Source organism: Ptychodera flava, chromosome 15 (assembly GCF_041260155.1).
Source record: "Ptychodera flava strain L36383 chromosome 15, AS_Pfla_20210202, whole genome shotgun sequence".
Taxonomy (NCBI): Eukaryota; Metazoa; Hemichordata; class Enteropneusta; family Ptychoderidae; genus Ptychodera; species Ptychodera flava.
The window spans coordinates 27,098,107-27,121,939 of record NC_091942.1 but is presented as its reverse complement, the minus strand read 5'-3'; the positions used below and the strand labels follow the sequence as shown (position 1 = coordinate 27,121,939).

The 23,833-nt window shown below is 38.5% G+C and overlaps 1 protein-coding gene across 1 annotated transcript; it reads left to right on the top strand.

The window, feature by feature from the left end:
* The first annotated feature begins 1,033 nt into the window (after positions 1 to 1,033).
* LOC139151718 (endothelin-converting enzyme homolog) lies at positions 1,034 to 23,749 on the top strand. The gene is made up of 17 exons (XM_070724691.1): positions 1,034 to 2,335; positions 10,082 to 10,132; positions 11,556 to 11,672; positions 11,890 to 11,976; positions 12,547 to 12,671; positions 13,335 to 13,557; positions 14,572 to 14,670; positions 15,110 to 15,187; positions 15,506 to 15,609; positions 16,205 to 16,263; positions 16,874 to 16,925; positions 18,532 to 18,599; positions 19,306 to 19,439; positions 19,638 to 19,703; positions 20,747 to 20,842; positions 21,183 to 21,259; positions 22,126 to 23,749. Exons 1-17 carry the CDS (start codon positions 1,646 to 1,648, stop codon positions 22,223 to 22,225), a joined length of 2,226 nt encoding a protein of 741 aa, XP_070580792.1. The 5' UTR covers positions 1,034 to 1,645; the 3' UTR covers positions 22,226 to 23,749.
* Positions 23,750 to 23,833: the final 84 nt, after the last annotated feature.

Sequence of the window (23,833 nt, the reverse complement as noted above, 5' to 3'; positions counted from 1 at the left end):
GGCTATACATTGAGAACGACTGCACACAATTTGATGAGATTTGCTACAAATGTTGATAACATCAAGATATATCAGCTGTGCAAGTTATTAAGGGGTGACGTGAAAGATAATCACTAATTTGCATATTTAATGAAATCTACTAATTAGGCATATATATCTTACTGAAAGTCATGAAGCATTTTACTTCATCCAGCTCCTAATTTGCATATTTAATGAATTTTGAAATTAGGGTTATATATTTGAATTTACAAGACCAAAATTGATAAAACTTGCTATGTACGTTAAAGATACTATTATGCAGGCTAACATTATTGAAAGGCATTAAGCATTTTTGCTTCAGCCAATTCCTAATTTGTGTATTTAATGAACTTTCCTAATAAGGGATATATACTTGGATTTATTTGATCAAAGTTGGCATAACATGCTATGTACATTGATGATTATACCAGGTTATACCAATATTAGAAGTCATTTCGCAGTTAAGTTTCTTGTCAGCTAATTTATAGTTGCATATCTAATGAGCTTTCAGAGTTTGGAATATATAGTTTGAAGGACTTGACCAAAGGCAATTACACTTGCTATATAAAGTGGTGATACAATGACAGCAGTCAAAGAAATTAACTATTTCTATTTCAGCTAATTGCGTATTTGAATACTTAATGACCTATAAAGTTAATCTGTGGTGAATATTGTTCATTATGTTGATCATAATACTTTCAATGAAGTTGCAAACATGTGGCAAAGGTTCAAATTTACACATAACTTCAATATATAATGAAACACGTGAGCATTTACAGTTCATATCTGGTATTACTTTCATTAGAATCAATTATAAGAAACGCTGTAGGTCGATATGGTGTTTTTATATCTCCTTTCGTTTTTTTCAAGATCTCTAGAAAAAAAGGAAAGACTGTGATATTTATATTTATGTGTTATCTGACTGTCATGTTTTGGAAGAATCGGATGCTATCTTAATCCTGAGTAAAATTATCACTGTTCGACGATAAAGTGACTCATTGCAAAGTGGCCTCTTACAGGCACCTTGTATAACACAAAGTTGGCGCTATCTGTTCTTTGCTTAAAACGTCACGTGAGCCTGTTGCCATGAGCACACCTAGAAGAAAGATGCGACTCTGGGTGACTGTTGTATCTCGTCTATTCTGTTACGAAGTCATCATGATCGCCAACGTAACAACCTTCGCTCGTTGCTGGGATGAGAGAGGGTGTTAAGACGTACATGACAAGAGTCTCGCATAGAAGTTGCGAGTGGATTGTATAGCGTTGACATTCAACCGAATGTAACACTCTTGCGCGTTCACAGAGGCTTGAAGGTGAGAATTGCAGCCAATTTAGGGAGAACTACATGTATACAACACGTCACAAAGCCTGATACGATTCTGATTGCAAATGCACGAACGAGGCTTATTATATCAGAAGCCCGCGATCATCATATCCGATAATCACTTCGGAGGGAGAAGATTCCCGGAGAAGTGCTCGATAAAATCGCGCTGGTATCCGCAAGCGTGACCTTGAGTACACCCATCTGCATAGATAGTAACGTAAATCCTTTTGAGTTCGCCGAGAATTTGCCACGCTGAAGATGAGCCAGAGATCGTCACGTTAAGCCAGGGTTCAGACGTTCAAAATGTACAACTCCGACTTCGCCTTGGCCGAAGACGCCACGGCTGTTAAAGATAGGCGCCGCGACAAGTGCGTTATACGATCTTTGACGGTGCTTTCGTGCTTACTAGTGGTCGCTGTCATCGTGCTCGGAGTTCTTTACGGCGTCGAAGTCAGCAAAGAGGTTGAGATCGTGACCGCGGCTCCTCCGCCGACCACTGCTCCGGAGCCCGAATACTGCATGACGACGGAATGCATCCTGACAGCGGCGCAGCTACTCGGCAACATGAATGCGTCCGCAGACCCTTGCGAAGATTTCTACAGCTACGCCTGTGGCGGCTGGTTGGATAAATACGACATACCCTCCGCTTATTCCAGTTACAGTGCCTTCACGCAAATGAACGACGAGAACATGCAGACAATAAAACAAATCTTGGAATCTCAGTCGTACAACAAAGACAGCGCTGCCGAACAGAAAACCTACGATTTCTACGTCTCGTGTATGGACACCGACCAAATGGACGAGCTGGGAGCACAGCCATTCTTGGACCTCGTCGATCGACTGGGAGGTTGGGAAATCCTGGGGAATTGGGACCATGAAAACTGGGAATTCAAAACCGCCGTCGGCGAACTTGACCACGTTTACCGTGTCAGACCGTTTTACTCTTGGGATATTGGACCAGACGACATGAATCCGAATATTTCCTTGTACAGGGTAAGTGTGCAAATTCGGTATGTTGTTTGTAATTAATGTTAAACTTTATACTGCAATACAATTAAGGTAGAGAGATGTCAAAGCCACGACATTTTGCGTGGAATCATGACAGACGGACGATGTATGATGTAAACTTGAAGGGACACACCCGTGAACGCCAAATTTTCATCGATAACTGTTGACCTTTGTACACACTGAATGCAAGATCGCAGTTACCAAACCACACGTTTTCTAGCGAATAAGAAGAAACCCAATTTAACGTTTTAAACATCTGCAGATATTTGCAATTTCTTGCTGTGAATCACGTTTACCATTTGAGGGATATTTTGTTCGCGTTCGAATCCTTCATTCGAAATGTTCGTCGCCGTCGACAGTTTACCTCTTGTGTAATGTGTGTTACGCCATAACGTTTTCTTTGCATGATTTTATCTGCTAAGCAATTATCTGAAATTGTTCCGTATATGTCATTAAAGGGAAACAGTCTTCGGAACTGCGGCTGTGCGAGTTTCTTGTTCACAAACAATGTATTTCATGCACGATATCTAGATGCACCTCATCATCATAGCTGCAACATTTAAATGATACGATGTAGATTATGAAAGACATGTTTTAACTTTCATCAATCACCATCGTACGTTGGATACAGTGTTAACATCGGTCGTATGACCTTTGAGTGAAGTTTCAACGACTGTATCCCTTTAAAGGGACAAAGTTGGCCATTTTTCATGAATTTTGTTTGATACGAGGTACTACTTATATTGTTTGACATGTTGAAAGATACTGAATGAATGGGTGACCATGCATATATTCGACCCCGATTTTAGACAAATGAAACCATCGCGAAAATGAATTAATGGTCATGACCAATAATTCATTTTCGCGATGGTTTCATTGATCGTGTCTAAAACCGGGGTCGAATATATGCATGGTCACCCATTCATTCAGTATCTTTCAACATGTCAAACAATATCAGTAGTAGCTCGTATCAAACAAAAGTTTATGAAAAATGGCCGACTTTGTCTCTTTAAAGGAGAAACTATATTTCCATAGACCGTAGACACGTTTCTGCTGTATATGCACAGTCCCTCTATATAGGGACTGTGGTCTATACAATTTCATCAGACTAGCCGTGCTTGAATTCTGTTCGCCAGAAGGTATAGCTTTGTTCCAATGTTTGGTTCTTGTAAAAAATATCAGATAACGGCGGTTTGGCTACATGTATCGTGATCCATTTGCGTTTTATCGACACGAGAGTCATTTTCATGGTTTTAGGATTGTTGATTTGTCACGTCGACGTCGTGATATGGAGACTCTATCGCTGACGTAGAGGGAGACACCACTTAATGTCAAAGGGCACGGTGCCCTCTTTAGGAGCGCCTTCTGGCGCGTTATTTACTTAAGTACAGCAGTGCACTAAACCGAGCGTTAAATTGTGTACTGCAAGTGTTTGTTCGCCATACACGACAATCACAGAGCACTAATGACCCGACCGCTTTTCTTGGATAGAAACTGCCATTTTGGGGCGATTATTTTTTCACACTTCTATCACGTGCAAAAATAGTCCCATGGGAACGAATGCGGTGTCTTTTTTAAGAACGTGTCGTCAAAAGGGAAAAATGTGAAATTTCTTTAAATTTCCGAAACAGTGCCAGCTGATGATGTCCATGCATTTGTTCCTTTGAGGAGGAATGCATCTTTGGAATAGTTTTCCGAGCTCTCAAATGCCTGTTATGCTGTTTGTGAGGACTAAATTTTGACTCGCTTGGCGCGAATGAAGTTGCACCTTTATATAGTGAAAATCGAAAATTTAGCTCCCCTCTCCCGAGTAAACACAGGGTTTAGCAGCAGTTTTTTAATGTCAGATATTGGTAAATTTGAGGCACATGTAATTTGTTTCTCCAATCCTAAACTTTGCAACCCTTAGTTTTCATATTTGATCATAAAATATCATGAAAGAGATTTTAGGAGAGTTTGAGCTAAAGTTGAAAACTCTGTTTTGAGGAACTTATTACCTTAATTTTGTACAAAAAGACACGATCGACAGTGCTAAATGATGTACATGTTTCTAAGTAACAATGTATGATTGAGAATAAGAATGTATAATTAAAGGGAGGGGGTCGTTGGAACTCTGCTCACAGGTTGCCAGGGACCCATACGACTGATGTAAACACTGTATGGTACGTTGGCGATTGATGAAAGTTAAAACATGATTGTTAACAATGAATGTCATAAAATTTAAACGTTGCAGCTATATGGAAATGATGCATCTAGATATCATGCATGAAATACATTGTTTGTAAACAAGAAAGTTGCACACGCGCAGTCCATATTCACATGTACACAATACCGGCACCGACTTATATTGAGTGATACATTTCTACTGATAAAAAATTTGAATCTTACATACATGCTTGATATTAATGATAATGACTGCACTGACAAGGGCAGCCACAGTTGTATGCCACGATGTACAACCACTTTCTCGATAAGTCAACGGCTATATGAAATCAACCTAATTAGTCAAACTCTGTGCGTGGCAGATTTCAAGGAGAAATGAAATCACACGACGCACACTTTAAACAAGGGATGGGTTTCACGATGCTGTAATCTGCAGTAAATATGCTTTGCAAACGACGATAGTGACCGAATCGACAAAAACTACCTAAGTCGAAAAATTAGCATTAGAATTGTTTGTAGGCCTAATCGTCTTCAAATTCGTTTTGCAACGACTAATATTTAGTGATACATTTCTACTGATAAAAAATTTGAATCTTACATGAATGCTTGATATTAATGATAAAGAAATTTAACACTGTTAGAAAATGCTGTATACTTGTTTTCAAATTTGCCCGATGTCTATTTTTTCGCCCCAAGTGTCAAAAACTTAGGAGTCACACTCGACTCTAACATGAATATGTGTGAACATGTGAAGAATATTTGCAAAGCTGCATACATTCAAATTAGACAAATTAGCTCTATTCGTCACTTTCTCTCCGTACAGGCTACTCAAACGTTGGTCTCTGCACTTGTTCTGTCTCGTTTAGATTATTGCAATTGTCTCCTTTCTGGTTGCCCTAAACAGCTTATAGACAAGTTGCAAAGAGTGCAAAATGCTGCCGCTCGTCTCGTCTGTAATGCTAAAAAGTATGATCATGTTCAACCCCTTTTGCAAAAATTACACTGGCTGCCTATTAGTTCTCGTATCCACTACAAAGTTGTATCTACTTGCTTCAATTCACTTGCGGGAACAGGACCGCAATATCTCTCTGAACTTCTACATCAATACACTCCAAAAAGACAACTCCGCTCTTCCTCAGATTCTCGACTTCTCAGTATTCCAAGAGTTTCCACAAAGACTTTTGGCGAGAGATCTTTCTCTTACATTGGCCCTGCATTATGGAACAAACTTCCTTCTGACCTTCGCCACTCCAACTCTACCCTTTCCTTCCGCCATTCCCTCAAGACTTTTCTCTTTTAACAAAAGTTAAACCTTTTTTCCCTTTACGTAGTCTCCAGTCCCGGTGGTTCAACATTTCCTTTTACGTATTGTACTTTGTCACTATTGCGCCTAGAGCTCTGTTCTCAGAGATTAGGCGCATTACAAATGTACTTTATTATTATTATTATTATTTATTTCACCGGCGTGACATCCTTTCTGGAAGTAGAAGGTAGACCGTCTGATTTCTATCTCTCCCAACCATATGGATAAACATTGAACACTTACCAGAGGTTAACTTATAGGTTAGCTTGTTTGAGTATTCACCTCATCTTGTCTGTATTTATGTTCAATAACCATTGACAAGGTAGAAGGGATTCATAACATTTCCAAGTCCATCAATAAGTTACGTTTTCTGTTTGTTTGTTTGTTTGTTTGTTTGTTTGTTTGTTTGCTTGCTTGCTTGGTTTTGTTAGGTAGATACCCCCTCCACCACAGAGCCCGACTGGCTTTCCTTGACCATGGGCAGCCTGTGGTACGTCCTTGCCCTCACGAAGTTAGCGGAGTGAAGCGATTCTAAGTTTCAGCTCATGAAACTGTTGTTGGGTAAGGCCAGCTAGGAAAGTAGTCTACGTGATACAACACCGAGGGATTTAACCCTTTCACCCCAGTTCCCTGTATACAGGTCCAACTTTGCCATAGAAAACAATGGATTTGGGACAAACCATGGTGGTGAAAGGGTTAATGAAACGGCAGGGACAGGGCGCTAAATAACCAAACTTAAGGCGGATAGACACATGCATATGGGGAAAGAGAAATAGGAAGAAAGAGACACCTGTCAGGCAGGCAAGGCGTCGAAGACGAAGGGGGAGGTGGATGAGGAGGAAGGAGCAGAAGGCCGTTAAAAACCCAAGATGGAGCAGAGAGGGAAATACAGATGAGTCAAAACACATAAGAGAAAGCTGATTAAAAGTTATAAGTTATTACGGACAGATGACCAGTTGGATGGAGGGTGGCTGCGCAGAGACAACTCACGTTAATCAACCCTGTTTTTACAGCGGCTTCGATTTACACTGTTGACTGTGTTGAGATCAGTATCGCCAGTACCTTAGACTCAGCGACTATTAAAGTCATGCATAGCTCGTACGAAGTACGTTACTGCCACTGCAACTATCGATTTCCTGAACATTGCAGTATTTAGAGGATTTAACGTACATCTGCTCTGTAGATTGAATTTTCTCCCTGTTGAAGGAAACTCTCTGTAATTACAAGTGACGGATATGGAGATAAAATTTGATCACAAAAATTATGCCCCTTTCCCTACTGCCAAAGGAATCGACAGGGTTAAACAAGACACGACCTACAAGATGATGATTTCCCAAAGTTATATTTCATCGGCGGGGGCCCTGAATGAGTTTAAGCCTATCTTAATATCAATCGAAGTGTAATTTAGGTCACATAGTACAGTACTTAACTGCCGCCTATAGTTTATCCTACACCTTGATAGATTCGTGCAGATTTAAAATCACAAACACGTCCGAACTCGACCGTTAGGATACTATCGGCTATCTCTTAACTGTTACAGCGAAGGAACCCGGATTAAAGAGTTCTTAAAGTACACGCAGCTTGCTCTATTTCTCAGAAGAAAGTCACCTTCAAAGTAAGACGGCACATATTCCCAGGCCTGTCATCGATTTAGAGATATAGGAAGGCTTCATATCGGAGAAGGAGGACTCTTAGTTTGTTTTGTTTTCGCTTCGCTCCCGCTAGCAATCAATAAAGTAGATCCAGGTATAGTGTTGCCGTGATCAGCATCAAGCACTCAACGTATAATGGACGACTTTTGCCATATATCAAGGCTTGTTAGTGGCCATAATTCCTTTGAAGTCTCCCGGTAATGCATTTTCCGGTTTAATGTGTATGTTTTTGTATTTCCATCCTATGACCATCATAACGTTTTGCAACTGATAACGCCATTTAGTCTGTCGTATTATGAGATCCTAGAGGACCGTAAGTAGGGGTGGTTGGGAAATATGTTTTATGAGACCCTGGTATTTCCGTGCAACGTCGACTACGGTAATTGGCGGGAACCATCTCTCCTGTAGGTCATTGACCTACGCCTGTACTGTGCGGAAGGATGGGCCAGTAGCTGTAACGGGTGATGATTTTTCACTATTTTTGTTTTGAGTGTGAATTGCAAGTTCTTGTTCTACTCCCAAATTGAAACACCGACAATTTCGCTTGTCAACACAGTGTCTACATGAATGTAAAATGCACAGTTGCTGTTTACATTTGAATTCCAGTCCGGATCAGAATTCACTTGTCAACAATGATAATGCAGTTTACACATGTGCCGACTGAGTTGATACTGTGTTTCTCAACATGCTTTGAGGAGTTGAGCAAGAAACTGTAGTTGTCATACGGAACAAAACTAGTGGGGAAAAAAATCATCAAAAAAGTTATATCTAATGGCCCTTTAGTACTTTAGCACCCTTTAGTACCCTTTAGTACCCTTTAGTACATGTTCTTTTCATGAATGATGAAAAGTGAATTGATCAACATTGAATTATACCAGTATGCGCATGGTGTAAATACAGCGATCTCATTGGTTAAGAAGCGAAAAAAAACCCAGATATGTTATCGAAATGTATACCATAAGTATACCTTTTCAAATGGCTCAATCAACAGTCATATATACCCGTGTACCATGTAGATGCGGTGTGAATAAATTTTGAGAGGAGATTGTTTGAAAGGAAAATATCCACAAATTATGCACTACAATTACCTAATGAAATGAACAACAATAATTAAAGTAAAACCGTTTATTTTCCATAATGGCGCCTACAAAATTTAAGTCGATGGAGATCTCGTCTGCGAGCTAACGGCGCGTCACCCGGACGGTGCGCGGTTGTCCGATGCTCGGGGGAGGGATCTACCTAAATATTATTTTTTATCCATTTTAATGTTTCTTGGCAAATTATTCTGGCTTTGTAATAGCTGAGCTGGTATGCCATTTTAACATTTACGCCCTCGAAGTAAACGGCGCGTGATTTTGTGTTTAAAAAAATCCTTTGATATGCCCGTCCCCGGGGTATATTTTTAATTTGTTACGAATGTGATATTTTTGACCGAAATTTCTCGATTTGTCTGCAACTGTTGATAGGTTCTCGAGAAATAGGAATTCGAGAGACAATTGTCTAATTAAGTAATATCGACATCGTCTGTTTACGGTCGCCATGAAGACGCAGTGAAGTGTTTAGTAAGGAACAGAAATGGTGTCGGTTCAAAGTTCAAGTGATAATGTCGCATTTCTTGTCGGATGTACACATCTCCAAGGTGTTCAATTATCTAGAGCATTTCAAATCTGAGCTCAAATCACACATTTTAAGAAGTATCGGCTACTCTCGCCTTTTAATCAGTCAAGTGGTTCATTAAAATTTCAGTCTTACGACTGAGTTCTGTATTTTCCGACTGCCTCGTATTTTTAGCGTGGAGCATTTGAACATGTCCTCCATATGTCTGTAGATTGCTTTAGAAGATCTTCGGAAATTGAAACGACATGCCTACTTTTTATACGGGGATTGGTTTATTTCCGTCATATCAGAATATTGAGGGGAAATTCTCTAATGAGCAAATTGCACGATGAAATTCTAGTGAGTGACGTAACGCCAAGTACTGACTTTAAGTGACGTAAAAGTTACAAGAGTCGGCTATAAATAATAAGGATATCATCGAGTGTCAGAGGGAAAAACATGCCCCATCGATAAATATGATAAATAATGACACAATAATGAGTTTTCTAAGACGATTATTCCTTTTCTTTAATAGCATTAATAAAATAGTTTTTTAGAGTTCAGTAAAGTCGACAGGCCAGCATCCTAGTTTCACATACACCTTACACAATGATTTTGCCTAAGATGTGTGCTACATTTTGTCCTTGTTTTTGAAGTGCAATATTCTCCCCACTCAATCTGGCAGTCCATTCCACAAAACAAAAGGACGATTTTGTCCGTCGATGTCGAGGACGTCGGTTACGTGTGTCAGAAAGCGATGGAGTGTGTCGCCCCTGCTTTCTTCCCAAAGTGTATGCACCTATATATGATGAGGCGTTGTGTGGAGTTCTGACAACGGAGCCAACCCCTGAGCATTGAAAGTGGACAGTCAACAATGTGTCGGAAACTGCATGTACTCCAATGGTACACTTTGAAAACACACGAGGTTTTATCGCACGAGGTAGAAAGAACGTACACTGCGTTTAAGATGACGTCAGTATCTAGAAATAACAGCTTTTCTTTTCTGTTTTTCACCAGATTGATCAAATATCTCGGTCTACATACCTACACAACGGAGAAAACAGCACCGTGAGTACATGTTTATAGTTTCATTCTCTGTGACCTTCATTTTTCCCAGTATTTATAGTTATGTGAGCAGAACAGTAAACTCAATCTGCGTTTTTTGTCATTACAGAACAAAATAACAAGATAACATCAAAAGATACACGTATATTCCATCCATGCATGCCTTATTAAAACCATCGTGCTTGTGAAGTTTCTACGCAGCCGCATTTCTGTTCTGACGTTTTTGCAGCCCGGGTCACGAAGAAGATGAATTGCCTCCTTAAGTTATTCCATTAATTAAAAAAACGGTCTAAGACACATTTCTATGGCAGTTTAAATACTCAAATATGTTTGGAATAACACATTAAATTTCGTAATATTAATGTGCAACTTCTCAGATTTTGTCAAATCAGCTATTTCATCAAACCTTAATGTGATTTCGAGCCTTAATGTGTTCATCAAATCTTTTGAAACTTATAAAAAAGTATCGCCGTTTGCCTGATTACCATACAAGCCTTGTGTGCATCGGTAGATATTAGAGAATCGACAAGATCAACACTTGAATTTGAACCTATCAAAAGGCCTCAATCTAAACAGTATGGACAGTCACCTGTTGTTTGGAGAAACCGGAGATGTTTTACACTTTTCCAGTTGCGCTATGATCGGATTTCTCTATTGCAACTAGCGGGGCTGGTTTCAGAAATGTCACTACTATAATAAACTCCGCTCAACACTGTAAGATTAATTTTTAAATCCACAGGGAAGCGCGTTAGCTTCGTGGTCTAAGCTGTGAAAACGTCGTGATATTGGTCTCAGATTATAGGGAAATGGTTAAGAACCACTTACTCTCCCTAGTGTCCCTCGTTTGCCAGTAGCGCTGTAGGTCTTCAATCCCCGGAGACCTGGAAAGCTGGTACAGAGTCAGCGTTTGGGATTATCGACTGCAGACTTCAACAAAATGTACACTCTACGAAAGGGAATAATTTTAGGGTCTTTGGGTGAACAATCTAAAGAAATCAATCCTTTAGTGCTGTAAATTTTTCTCGCCCAAATTTTAGTGCAAAATTTTACCAATTCTTATGAATTTTTCTGTATTTTTTTTTATAATTTTGGACCACATGGACAACACATTTCATTGGTTATAGTTTTTTCTGAAAATTTTGGCAAAACTCTGAGAAAAATTGACTGGGGTTTATTTTATAAAGGGGACAAAAATAGACTGGCGCTCAAAGGGTTAAGTCGCCACGAAAGCAGACGCGACGGTCGCTTCAAAACTTTTGATTGTTTTATCGTTTCTGCAGTGACATGGCAGAGACACAATATGCCTACTATTGTATTACAATGTCTGTGATTGCAGTGTACAACGTAGACAAACTTTCATTGTTCAAATATTCGCTTAAATCACTAATGTTCACTTGGTTCGATCGCTTTTTTCAATCTTCTCCAGTATGTGAAAGGATATAAATCGTACATGTACGACATGGTGACTGAATTGGGTGTCGACCAACAAAATGCCTCAATGTTTGTCGAAGAGGTCTTCGAGTTCGAACGAAAGCTCAACGATGTAGGTATTATTTTATAAAACTATAGACATGCTATTTGTCTAATTTCTTACTATATATTAGCACAGATGTAGTTTTATAAGCCAATATGTATCCACATTTTGATCGGCTCTGATGTCCTCTCAAGTTCTTCTTTGCACATTTGATGTATAAGACTTACTCTACATACTGCTCTGAACTCTGATAATATTCACTTTTACTTCACATTTTATTTTACAGTTGGCCCTTCGCAGTTCACAGCGTGTTGACCCGGTAGAACGATATAATTCTATGACCTTTGAAGAGTTAACATCGATGACGTCATCAGTGAGTTTTTATCTTACAAATCTCTCAAGGCTCGTATAGATTTTCAGTTTGATTTTGTTTCAGTGATTCGTATGTATGTATGTATGTATGTATGTATGTATGTATGTATGTATGTATGTATGTATGTATGTATGTACATGTATTTATGTATGTATGTATGTATGTGTACACGTACGTACGTATATTTGTTTTTTGAAATAACGCTTTGATGAATCTCACATCTAAGTTTAGTGTCGAATATCGTACACAGGGCAGACCGATCAGTCCCAGTGAAATCAAGCGTAAAGACAATTCCAAAACGAGATTTTCAGGTCTTTCGTTGCCTAAACAATACAAACAACAATTTTTAGAAGAGTGAGGAGTGCCTTTTGCAGACCATTCAGGATTAAAATGAATTTTCTTGTCTTGAAACTTCTACCACACACCATGTCACCATGATATGTAGACAGAGAAGAACGTAAGGAATGGTGGTTCAAAATGTTCGCATCACCAGGTATGGATACCAACAAGATACAGACGAGTATGTTCATTGTCTACTCTCAAAACTTGTGTTTTCCTTTCTTGTTTAAGTTTCACATTCTTGAAAATCTCAACTCTTACTACGAACAAACAATCGAGAATTCTCATCCACTGGTAAGCTACGGTCCAGAGTACCTTGAACCGGCTAATGTCCTGGTGAACGGAACAGAAGACAGGTAGGACTTCCATTCTTATAAAAATTGATATTTTTTTATATTTTTTCGCATTGGACTTTCCGTAGATACATATGTAATGTATAATGTCTATGACGTCACAAAAAATGTCTTTGAGGAGAAGCAACAGGTAGTTGTCAGGCAGACGACAAAATGCGTCAACTGTAAAGCGTGCACGATACAAGGCGGGAATGACGTCTAAACTCACCACTTTCAGATATGGCCTTCGCACTTTAAAAGAGTAGTTTAGGATGGGGGAGGTTAAAACCCTTGTAACAATGACTTCTGACATTTGTAGCACTGTCATTTCATGCATCTACCACGGTTTCTAGGTCCACTTATCATACACGTCATTGATTTATTTGACGTGCATCATTATTGTTAAGAGTTGAAAATCTGTAGTACACGATATCTATAAAGAAGATATATATATATATATATATATATATATATATATATATATATATATATATATATATATCTATATTATATTACAATGTCATAGTGATAAGTCCAATACAAAGTATCAAAAGTTACAGAGAGTAGACCATGATATTGAACTAAGAATTGGGGAAAAACACATCGATTTTCAACAATTACTGATTCAAGGAACGTGAGTTCGACTAATGGTTTTGACTTCTTGCATTTTCACTCCTTCTTGTACAGAATCCTGCACAACTTCATGATGTGGAAATTGCTGGACTCTGTGGCGTACCACCTATCCAAACCGTTCAGAGATCATTACACGGATTTCAACAACCTGCTGACGGGCAAGACTGGACAGAGTGACCGTTGGAAGGACTGCCAGAATAGCTGTAACGGTATCTTTGACATGGCGGTGGGAGCCATGTTCGTTAGGGAAGCTTTCTCCGAAGAAAGTAAAGGAGATGTAAGTTGAAATACGCGTGAATATCCATATCAATAACAATAATTTCCTTTACCTGATGACTTTATACAAATGCTTTTGGTTTAAGGTAGAATGCGCCTCAGGGACAGATATTTTGTCAATGCCTTTCTTCTGGTCTACCACTTGAGGGTACTCATTTTAAAACTGTGTAGGAAACATTTTCACCGTGGTCTTAGTTTTTCGAAAATCGAAAATTTTATATTTCCCAATGGAGTTTACACAAGGGTGCCGGCCATTTTGAGTTTCATTTATCGGTAAATGGTCAGTTAACTTGTTTGTTTAGTATCAAACATTGCACGGTGACCCCTGATTTTTATTCTTGATTTGGCAAGAGAATGGTCGATAGTTTCATTGAGGAAAGTTTAAGCAAAAGTTAAACTTTCACTTTCGAGACGTTTCTCCTGTGACGATCTGTGTTTTCCTCCTCTGGCTCATCTCCTGAACGTCAATAGGAAACAAAGTTTATTTCAAGCGCATGTTGCATTTGCATTGCATCTCCCATTGGAATCTACGGCGCATGTCCCGTTCGCAGAATGGCATCGTATACCGTTCGAAACGTGATTTCCGCCTACGTTGGCGTGACATTCGAGGCGGGATGTGTGAACAACTTCAACAACTCAAAACAGACGAACGTGTTGTTGTTGTTGTTTCTGAATCAATGCCTTCTGACATCGTTCAGGTTATTAGCCTTGTCCCTCTAGACAAGGACAAGACGAACAGCCAAGAAGGTGCAATATTTCTTCGCTGTTTACAACATCTCGAGAGTAGTGTTTATTGCACTGTGTCCTTCCTATCAAGCACGGAACACTCGTCATATTACGAGTCAAAATAAATCGCCATCTGCGGTTCAACTACAGTCAAATTCACGGCCACTTTCTGGAAATGAGATGTTTTCGTTGATGTTTACATAGTCTTTTATGTACAACGTGTGGATATTCAAAGAACTGAAGCAAATCTCTCTTTTTAATCAAACGACTTTGTTCTTGTGCTTTTCAGCTCACAAAGATGGTAGACTCTATCAAAGCTATATTTGTTGATCGACTTCCTGAAATAGAATGGATGGATGACCCTTCCAGAGAGACAGCTGAGGTCAAGGTCAGTTTGTCCTTGAGTGAAATGAGTGTTTGATGTCATAAGCCAAGACGACTTACTGAAATATTTGACGTCCAAACAAATTACACAAAAGACAGTCAGGTCCTATCACTGAAATGTGTAAAACTCTGAGTTATGACTAAATTTTGATCTGTACTTGATGTAGTTACATGTAAGATTGCTGTGCTTAATGTGCATTGAGCACTGTTCCTTCTTGTGAAGACATTTGTCACGCTTATTGTATGTATGTATGTGTGTGTACACACGCACACACACACTTCACTCTCTTACCTGTATATGATATTGAGTACATTTATATATGTATATGTGTACATAATATTGTCATAATGTATATGTAATTATATATATATATATATATATATATATATATATATATATATATATATATATATATATAATCCTCCCTATTTTTGCTCAATAGGCTGACTATATGACTTATGACATCGGGTATCCAGATTACATCAGAGACCCTGTTCAGCTTGACAAACGTTGGGAAGGCGTAAGTACGAAATGAATCATAGGTGAATCTTTCGTTCCCTACCAATAGCAGATTCCTTGACAACATTGGCTAGATGCATGTTAAAGGTTCTTTATTCATGTAAAAGAAAAGAAAAACTTTGTTTACACTATTGAAGGTGTCTTTTCGACTGGAACTCATAAGCAATGGCGAAATCAACATGAATTAAAGGTGTCAATGATAGCAACATTAGATAAGCACATTTCTCAATTTCATCTTGTCATAAAGTGTAGAAAGACTTATGGTTGCGTCACGTCTTGATGTAATATATTCCCGCCATCTGTCCTATTTTCCCGCCAGTACGAGGTTGACACGGCGACGTTTTTCAACAACACCGTGACCTTTAACAGATACTACAATCAGAGAATTATGGGTCGAATATTCAAACCAGCTGATCCAAACGAGTAAGTCTTTTCTTCCTGAATTTTGACCGTCATGGTAGTTCATGACTGTCATGTCATTTGCTCCTTATCATCATAAACAAGAAAATAAAACGTAACACTTTGACGTCAAATCCTAGTGACATTGAATACATAATTTTATAAAAAGAGCGAAAGGGGGAAACACATTAAAGTTTACTAAATTGCAGATATTATATTCAAAAGAGTGTTTTTCTACGTGGTGAAGGTAAGATACGCTCCACAGGCAATCTTTGATTGAATCCTCTTGAAGGAACATTGAATTTTATATAATGACAAAAATCTGAGATCCTTGTTAATATTTAGCGAGCTAGAGATACATGTCTACCTAAGTAAGTATACATTAACCGGTTTTGCTTCAAAGGAAAGAAAAGTACCACTTACATGTATAACATACGTTTTTATCAACACTTGGCATGTCAGGATGACGTCTTTCCTCTATTTACATGCTTGATCGATGGTACTTTGCGTCTTGTTTCCTTGTACACATTGAACAATAACGACAAGATATATTTTCACTAATTTCGAACAATTACTGCCATTGATGACCCATAAACTGTTTTGTTTCGTCCCATCGTAGATGGTATCTACCACCCCAGATAGTGAACGCATTTTACGATCCATCTGCGAACAAAATGAGTGAGTAAATCTTTTTTTTGGGGGGGGGGAGCTGATCTAACTGTGTACCTCCGAACTGATGTCTATTACAGGGCAGTGATTTTCTGGGGTTCAGATATCGATTTTAAAGCATCTTAATAAAGGCCTATATCAGGCGTCAGATTGTCTTGCCAGGAAATTTAGTAACTACAGTACAATTAAGGCTATGACACCTCCATAATACAGACTAGAACAAACTTGATCCCGGGGATTGAGTCCCTGGCCTTTAAATAAATTCACAATCGATAACTCGAACATTATACTAATTGGATGCAAGCCTTTGATCAATGGCAAATTCTGTCCTGTTCTAACACCGTCAAAAGCAGAGTAATATTGTTCAGTCGTACGCAAAACTCACGCAACTTGTAAGCTTTATCTCAGCATCGACGGCTTTTGAAAAAACATTGCAGTCATTAAAGACCAAGCAGTAATGATGTCGGTGTACACGTCATCCGGCTTTTCTCAGGTCCCTAATTAAACCAGTGAAACTACGTAAAAGGGTTAAATAGTGTCTGAATATTTTTGTTTATTTTTTTGTGGGAAATCTCTGTTGTAAACGGGTTAATGCCACCTCTCCTTTCTTCGTTTTCAGCCTACCTCGCCGGTATATTGCAGTCACCGATGTACGACCCTGTCTACAGCATGTGAGTCGTAATTATCACACAAAATGTCCACAAAAGTAATAAGAAATATGTTTCTAAGATCAATCATGAAATCCAGTTAATTCAAGACAGTTAACGTCTACAGTGATTGCATTTTGGCTTTGTAGAGTACATCACAAGTCGGACGTCATACATGAAGTCGCTGACGTGGATAATTTCCTTTCCTTATGCGACACAAAATCGCCACCTCTCCTCAACAGTTTTGTTATTCCGGTTACAAGTAGGAAGTGTGTTTGTTCCACAGGATTGACACCTCCCCACGCAACACCCTCCAAGAGCTCGCGTGATACACCTTGCATGCGTGGTGATATGAGCCAACACGTCACTTCCAACCTTCAATTAAAAATCATACACCGATTATATGATATATTCATCCGTTCAGTTGTATTTGCGATTCTTTGGGGTTTTTTTGGCAGATGTCATTTCCCTCTTTATTATTTGCATCTAATGCTTACACCGCTCTATAAAATACCTTTAGGTTTAAAGGGACAAAGTCGGCCATTTTTCATAAATTTTGTTTGATGCAAGATACTACTTATATTGTTTGACATGTTGTGAAAGATGCTGAATAAATGGGTGACCATGCATATATTCGACCCCGGTTTTAGACAAATTAAATGAAACCATCGCAAAAATGAATTAATGGTCATGACCATTAATTCATTTTCGCGATGGTTTCATGTATCGTGTCTAAAACTGGGGTCGAATATATGCATGGTCACCCATTTATTCAGTATCTTTCACAACATGTCAAACAATATAAGTAGTATCGCGTATCAAACAAAATTCATGAAAAATGGCCGACTTTATCCCTTTAACATTATATCAGTTTAATATTGTATTTGCGCATATTTTTCTAGATATGTTGGTAACTCGTGGAAATTTGATTTATATAATACTGTCGGGACATAGACTCGACTAATTTTTACAAACTCTTTTTATGACCCTCATCGCAGTTACACGGTATGAAAAAATGAATTATGTGACTATGAATAAACAAACAACAAACAGCTCTACATTATACATAAAATGTTACCAGAGTGTTAACGCTTTGAGAGCTGTAATTTTTTCCAACTCAAATTTTTGTGCAACATTTTACAAATTTTTATGAATTTTCCTGTAATTTTTTGATAATTTTGAACCAAATGGACACCGCATTTCATTAGCTACTTTTTTAATGAAAATGTTTGCAAAAATCTCAAAAAAAATGACTGGGGTATATTTTGTAAAGGTGACATAAATTGACTTTGGCGCTCAGTAATCCAGACCTATCCAATCGGTATTCGTAGATCCGTGAGGATTTACAACCTCTCTGTCTTCTAAATTTAAAGAATAAGATACAAGAAACTATTTCCGAGGTGAGACGATAACAGCACAACAAAAACCACAACAAAACAACATTAAGGAAATTAGTACTGTGTTTCGCATTATTAATTAATGGTAACGCTAATTACCAAGACAAATAATACATGATATTGGAAGCGTTGTACCGATAGCTGGTGCGGAACTTTCGCTGGTTAACCCACAGTCACTCCATCAGATGATGAAGGGCCTGTGACTTATCTGAATTAGCGTCTACTTTTCCCAGGTCTGTCAACTACGGCGGCATCGGCATGGTAATGGGACACGAGCTAACCCATGGCTTTGATACTATCGGTAAGAATCAATGAATACTCTCGTAAGATTGAAAAACTCAAACTGCAAGGCTGAGAAGCCTGTTGATTCGTGGGAGGATGTGCTTCGTTAAACTGGGTCGGAGGTGTTAATTCTCAACCCACATTATCAAATTGTGACGCGATATGGTCTGTAAATTCCATGTCGCATCAAGTCAAATCATTTCAGCCGTAAGGTGGGCCGGATGAATGTTATCTCCCCGCGACAGACAAATTATTTATCCTGGCGAATGCCGGTCTTTCAGTACATGTATTGAGTCTTTGAGAATCTAAAATGACTAATAAAATCTTCTTTTTTGTATAACGACGTTTCAGTTGCGAATGAAATTATTATTATTGGCAATATTTAAAAAAAATATTTTCTGATCTTTTCTATCCTCCGATCATTCGAATGAATTCTAAATTTAATTCAATTTCAACTCCTTGCAGATGCACCGGAGGCCTTCATAATCAATAAACAGCGTTCACTCAGTCATTCGTTCATTCATTCGTTTATTTATTTATTTATTTATTCAGTCACTCATGTTTTCATCCATCAATCTATTCATTCACCCCTTCCCTTCCTTCCTCCTTTTCTTCATTCGTTAGTTACTTTATTCATTGGAGATTCTTGTTAATTCCTTTTCAAAATACTATGTATTTTCCTCTTGGTTGCTGTGTAATATTTCTCCCATCTATTTCTCCAACAGGTGGTACGTACAATCAACTGGGAGCGTTGGTGCCTGGAGGCTGGTATTCCAACTCGTCTGCCCAGGGATTCAGCGAAGCGACGCAGTGTGTCGTGGATTTGTATAACGGCTACTGTCTGCCCCAAGTTGGCTGCGTGAGTTATTTTGTAGATGTATCAGTGGAAAGCATTGAAGTACTGATTAGGAAAAAATTCGATGGGTTTCCATGATCCAAAAGGCGAGTCAAACTGGAGTAATTAAATGACAAACACACGAACACAGTCATTGTAAACTGTCACTGGACAGCTTTCTGGGTACCTCTTGATTTATACAATGTTTTTCGTAAATTTCAGGTCGATGGTGATCTAACGAAATCGGAGAACATCGCTGACTTGGGCGGCATCCAACAATCATTTAATGTAAGTTTTTGCCTTGATTGCATTAAGTAACGAAAATATTTTGGAAAGGGTTTTAGAGAGAGAGAAAATGTGAAACTTTCGATGAAAAGATTCATAATGTGAATTTAGTGTTAGTAGCAACTATCCCACGTCCCGATAAAATGTTGCAGCCTGTGCTCAAGTAAGAAATTCTTCTTATCACTACTGTACCAATGATAGTTTGTGTTGTCTCCACCTTGCTGCAACCCTCGATAAGATAAGCAATCTAATCAACTTTGTATATAAATTCATGGGCAAAGTTTTCTTGCGGTATCGATAATCGCTTCTAGATATTTGTAGGTCGTCTTGTGACGCGTAATCTTAAGTAATGGTCTAAAGTCGATGACAAAGGCGGGCAAAGGTAGTCTGTGCATGAGATGAGTAAATTTCCATTGGTAGTTCTTATGGGTTCACGCATGCGTCCTATTCACTTCCCTGCATTGGCAGGTTGTCCTTGGACCAGAATCATGTTTAAATGCGGTCGCCCGGTATATTCTCAGTTGCTATATCTGCATACAGAACATTGTTTATCATACTTGTGCATTCATATTGGTAGGTCCGCCAGACCTGTGAAGTTCACTTGTCCATGATATGACAAAAAAATCACATTATTGTTCTTTGTTTGAGTTTACAGTGAATAATCATTGTATTATTTGTAATTTGTTTGTTTGTCTATAGGCACAAACGCAATTGCCTCTTCTTTGCAATTGCGTGTTTTAGTTTAGCTACAGCAAATTACGTTTCTAGGCGTTCACATCACATCGTTTATATTATAACTGATTGTCGATGACTTGTGAACATATGTGTAGAACACGAGTTCTAACGAATCGACCTCATCCAGTGAACAGGCATCGATATACATACTATCATATTAGGCAAAAATCACCAGAAAGGAAAATGAGAAAACAAGTAATATGACGCAAGACATTGATTTTCTATCTCACCATGTAAATACTGTAACCGAGCTCCGCATGCAGGTCTGTTTGTTGATATTGGCTACACCGTAAACAAATGCTTGTTTTCAGGCATACAAGGATTACTATGTGAAGATAGTAGGCGAGGAGGCGCCTCTGCCTGGCTTCAACAGCCATGAAGAAACTTTCTTTCTTGGATTCGCACAGGTATAGATTAATATGATGATTGAAAGCATTAACAGTTTTCACTGAAATAAATTTTGTTAAATAATGTTCGTAGTTCATTTGTGGGAAATAAGAAAGTAGAATGTGAATGTATCCAATTGTCAGACTTTTGTCTCCTTTTACTAACAGATGGTTTCACGCTATTTTAAGTTTGAAATCTTCATACTAAACCACAGTTCGTTTTCACGGACCGTCAAATATATGATGCATTGCATTTCAATTTACGACTGCTGTAGTCAGTTAAAAAAAATCTTCAGCACGTGATGCCACAGTCCTTTGAAGGGCTCTTTTGACGTACTGACTTTGAAAAATATTCTTTCAGGGATGGTGCACAAAGTATACCAAGGAATATCTCGAAATCATGCTCCAAACGGACCCTCACTCTCCAGCTATGTACAGGTATGGTGGTGATGAATAAATAAATAAATAAATAAATAAATAAATAAATAAATAAATAAACGAAACTCCAGACAACCAATCAATCGAGCAACCAATCAATCAAGCAACCAATTATAATCACCGTGAGAGACATTGGCTTAAAGGATCCAAGTCGCCTTTTTTCTATGTGATGTACCTCATCAAAATTAACCATGAACTCGAATAATGTTGACAATGTATAGCTATCACATAGAACTCCCCTCTTTGATATGCCTGTATGGTTTTCAGCCTGTAAAACAACCATCGGCTTATTTGCATATTATTTCAGAGATTGCGTTGTCATGCTCTCTTTATGTGCATGTAATTCTGTCAGGGGCTATGTTATTGATTGAGATTTAGTGTGTTTTAGCATGTGTCACGGTTCCATGCCGCATGAGTGAATCCCACAGGGTATACAATATCGAGGGAGTAAAAATCGGACTTTAACGGTCCCTTTCAGCTTTATTTGATCTCTATGCGTTGCTGATAGCGAACGTTTAGGAGTGCATGACAAACGGCAGGATTATCGACCACCTGGCAATGTGTCATTCCACGGTGGATCATTGGGCTGAAAAAGATATACCGCCATGGATTGATTAAGTTAACGTCCATCTATACAAGTTGAACATATCTATACCGGATGCGATACATGTACACGTGGAAAACCAAAAGCATTCAGCTAGGACGTTGTAATGGTACCTCTGACAATGGTAAAGGAATCTGTATTTGACCATTGAAAGTGAAGAGTCGAATGTATGTCCCTTTTCCCTCTCGCCATATGCAAACGCGGAACTGATTTCATGTTATTACAATTACATGCCTTTTTTACTGCCTTGTATATTTGACAGGGTTGCTGGTCCGCTGTCTCAGTTTGAAGAATTCGCCAGAGTTTATAACTGTCCGGCTGGCAGCACTATGAACCCCGAGAAGCGATGCGCTGTTTGGTAGAACTCAAGCTGTCTTAGATATCTGGACAATTAAATTTCAAGTAATATTAGTCCCATCCAGGTGTCCGTTGACATTCCCAACAACTCAGCTGGTTTAATTTTATCAAAATGTACATTGAATCCAGACAACTGTTGTCACAGTGCGTTGTCAGTATCGAGTGAAGTTTCAAATTCCTTCGTTGTAAAGGTATCATGTTATGTGTTTACGACAATTGATCACAAAGATTGTTGAACGTATATACAAATTAAAATATACGGCCCCCATCCCGGCGGGTTCCGCTCTGCTTTGCGTGTCAGTGTTTTGAAAATTTTGTCACGTGCTTTCGCTGTGAAGAATATATCTCGTTCGTGGTCGAGTTGGTGGCATTTCAGCAGAGTTCAAACGTGATTTTCCCGGGATTTCCTTCGTCATATCGGAAGGAATCTCGAGTTCATGGTAACAATGTGCGTAAATAATTATAAGGCAAGTGTAAATAAAAGGACGTGTGTTTATTTCTTTGATACTCTTTGTTATGGTAAGTCCCTGTGGATTCCACGTGCGATATGACAGGGAAGTTGCTTTACGTAGGATGTAGTTTCCTCGATTGGAAGGTAGCAGTGAATTTTGACGTCCCCCCGCGCATTGTTCCTCATCAATGTAGCGTAGTCTTCTGGTTCGTCGGAGCATGAATCTTAGGCCTAATTTCCACAAAATTTGTGCTCGCATTTTGTTAAAACAAGACATGGTATTCACAACGTTGCAGGAACTCGAAGGACGGAATTAATGAAGGCCAAGAATAAAAAAACTACTCAAAAATGCCGAAATCCATACATACGCGTTCCCTAAACTTTCAGGGCATGCAGTCTCGATTCGGAACTTTTTCTGAAGGAGTAATACGTGAAATTCGAATATATAGAGACTCTGACTCTGTTCATTCTAGCTGACAGGAAGACTAATAATCCCTAAATATATATTAGAGAAAGAATAAATAATATATGAAATGTGTAGAAACTTGAAAAAATACCCTGGGTGGGCCATACTTAGTCATTGCCGGAAGAAAAAAAGCTAAAAGACAACGCCTTAACTTTTAAGTGAGGATATTCAACAGTATGTGAAATATGTCATAGATTGCTACCTTTAACCAGATTCAAGCAATTTTTCAAGCTTGGCAAGCTTTTCAAGATTGTATTCCGTATTTTGACCTCAGTTCAGTTATTGTTGTGATTGTTATGTTTCACACTTAAATTTCACAAAAAAAAGCAATCAACTGAAATGTCTTGGAAATGAGAGAGTTACTCACTATTTTGAACTTTCAAACTCTGTTTCAGAATTCAAATGTACGCTTTTGATTGACACTTAATACATACTTATCTGTATTTAGGCGTTTTTTTTTGTTTTTTTGGTCTGTATGTAAGCTTATGGGTATTAATGGACGATTTTCAATTCGGTGTTCCAGTTGAATTATAGATTTTTGTGCAATTGCTGGGAAAATGAGTGTAAAATTGATTATCGAAGTGTAAACGTCGAAATAAAGTTTCTAAAGTACGTTTCGTCGCCTGGGTCTGCACTTTATATTTCCTTGCACAAAACAGAGAGCAACTTTTCAATATTATGTATGAGCCTGTGCAA

Excerpts from the sequence above, each read along its gene's own strand:
- LOC139151718 (XM_070724691.1), top strand. The coding sequence starts at position 1,646 with ATGTACAACTCCGACTTCGCCTTGGCCGAAGACGCCACGGCTGTTAAA. Across the intron at positions 11,673-11,889 it reads TCGAACGAAAGCTCAACGAT|TTGGCCCTTCGCAGTTCACA; the intron begins GTAGGTATTATT and ends TTTATTTTACAG. Across the intron at positions 16,264-16,873 it reads TCCATCTGCGAACAAAATGA|CCTACCTCGCCGGTATATTG; the intron begins GTGAGTAAATCT and ends CTTCGTTTTCAG.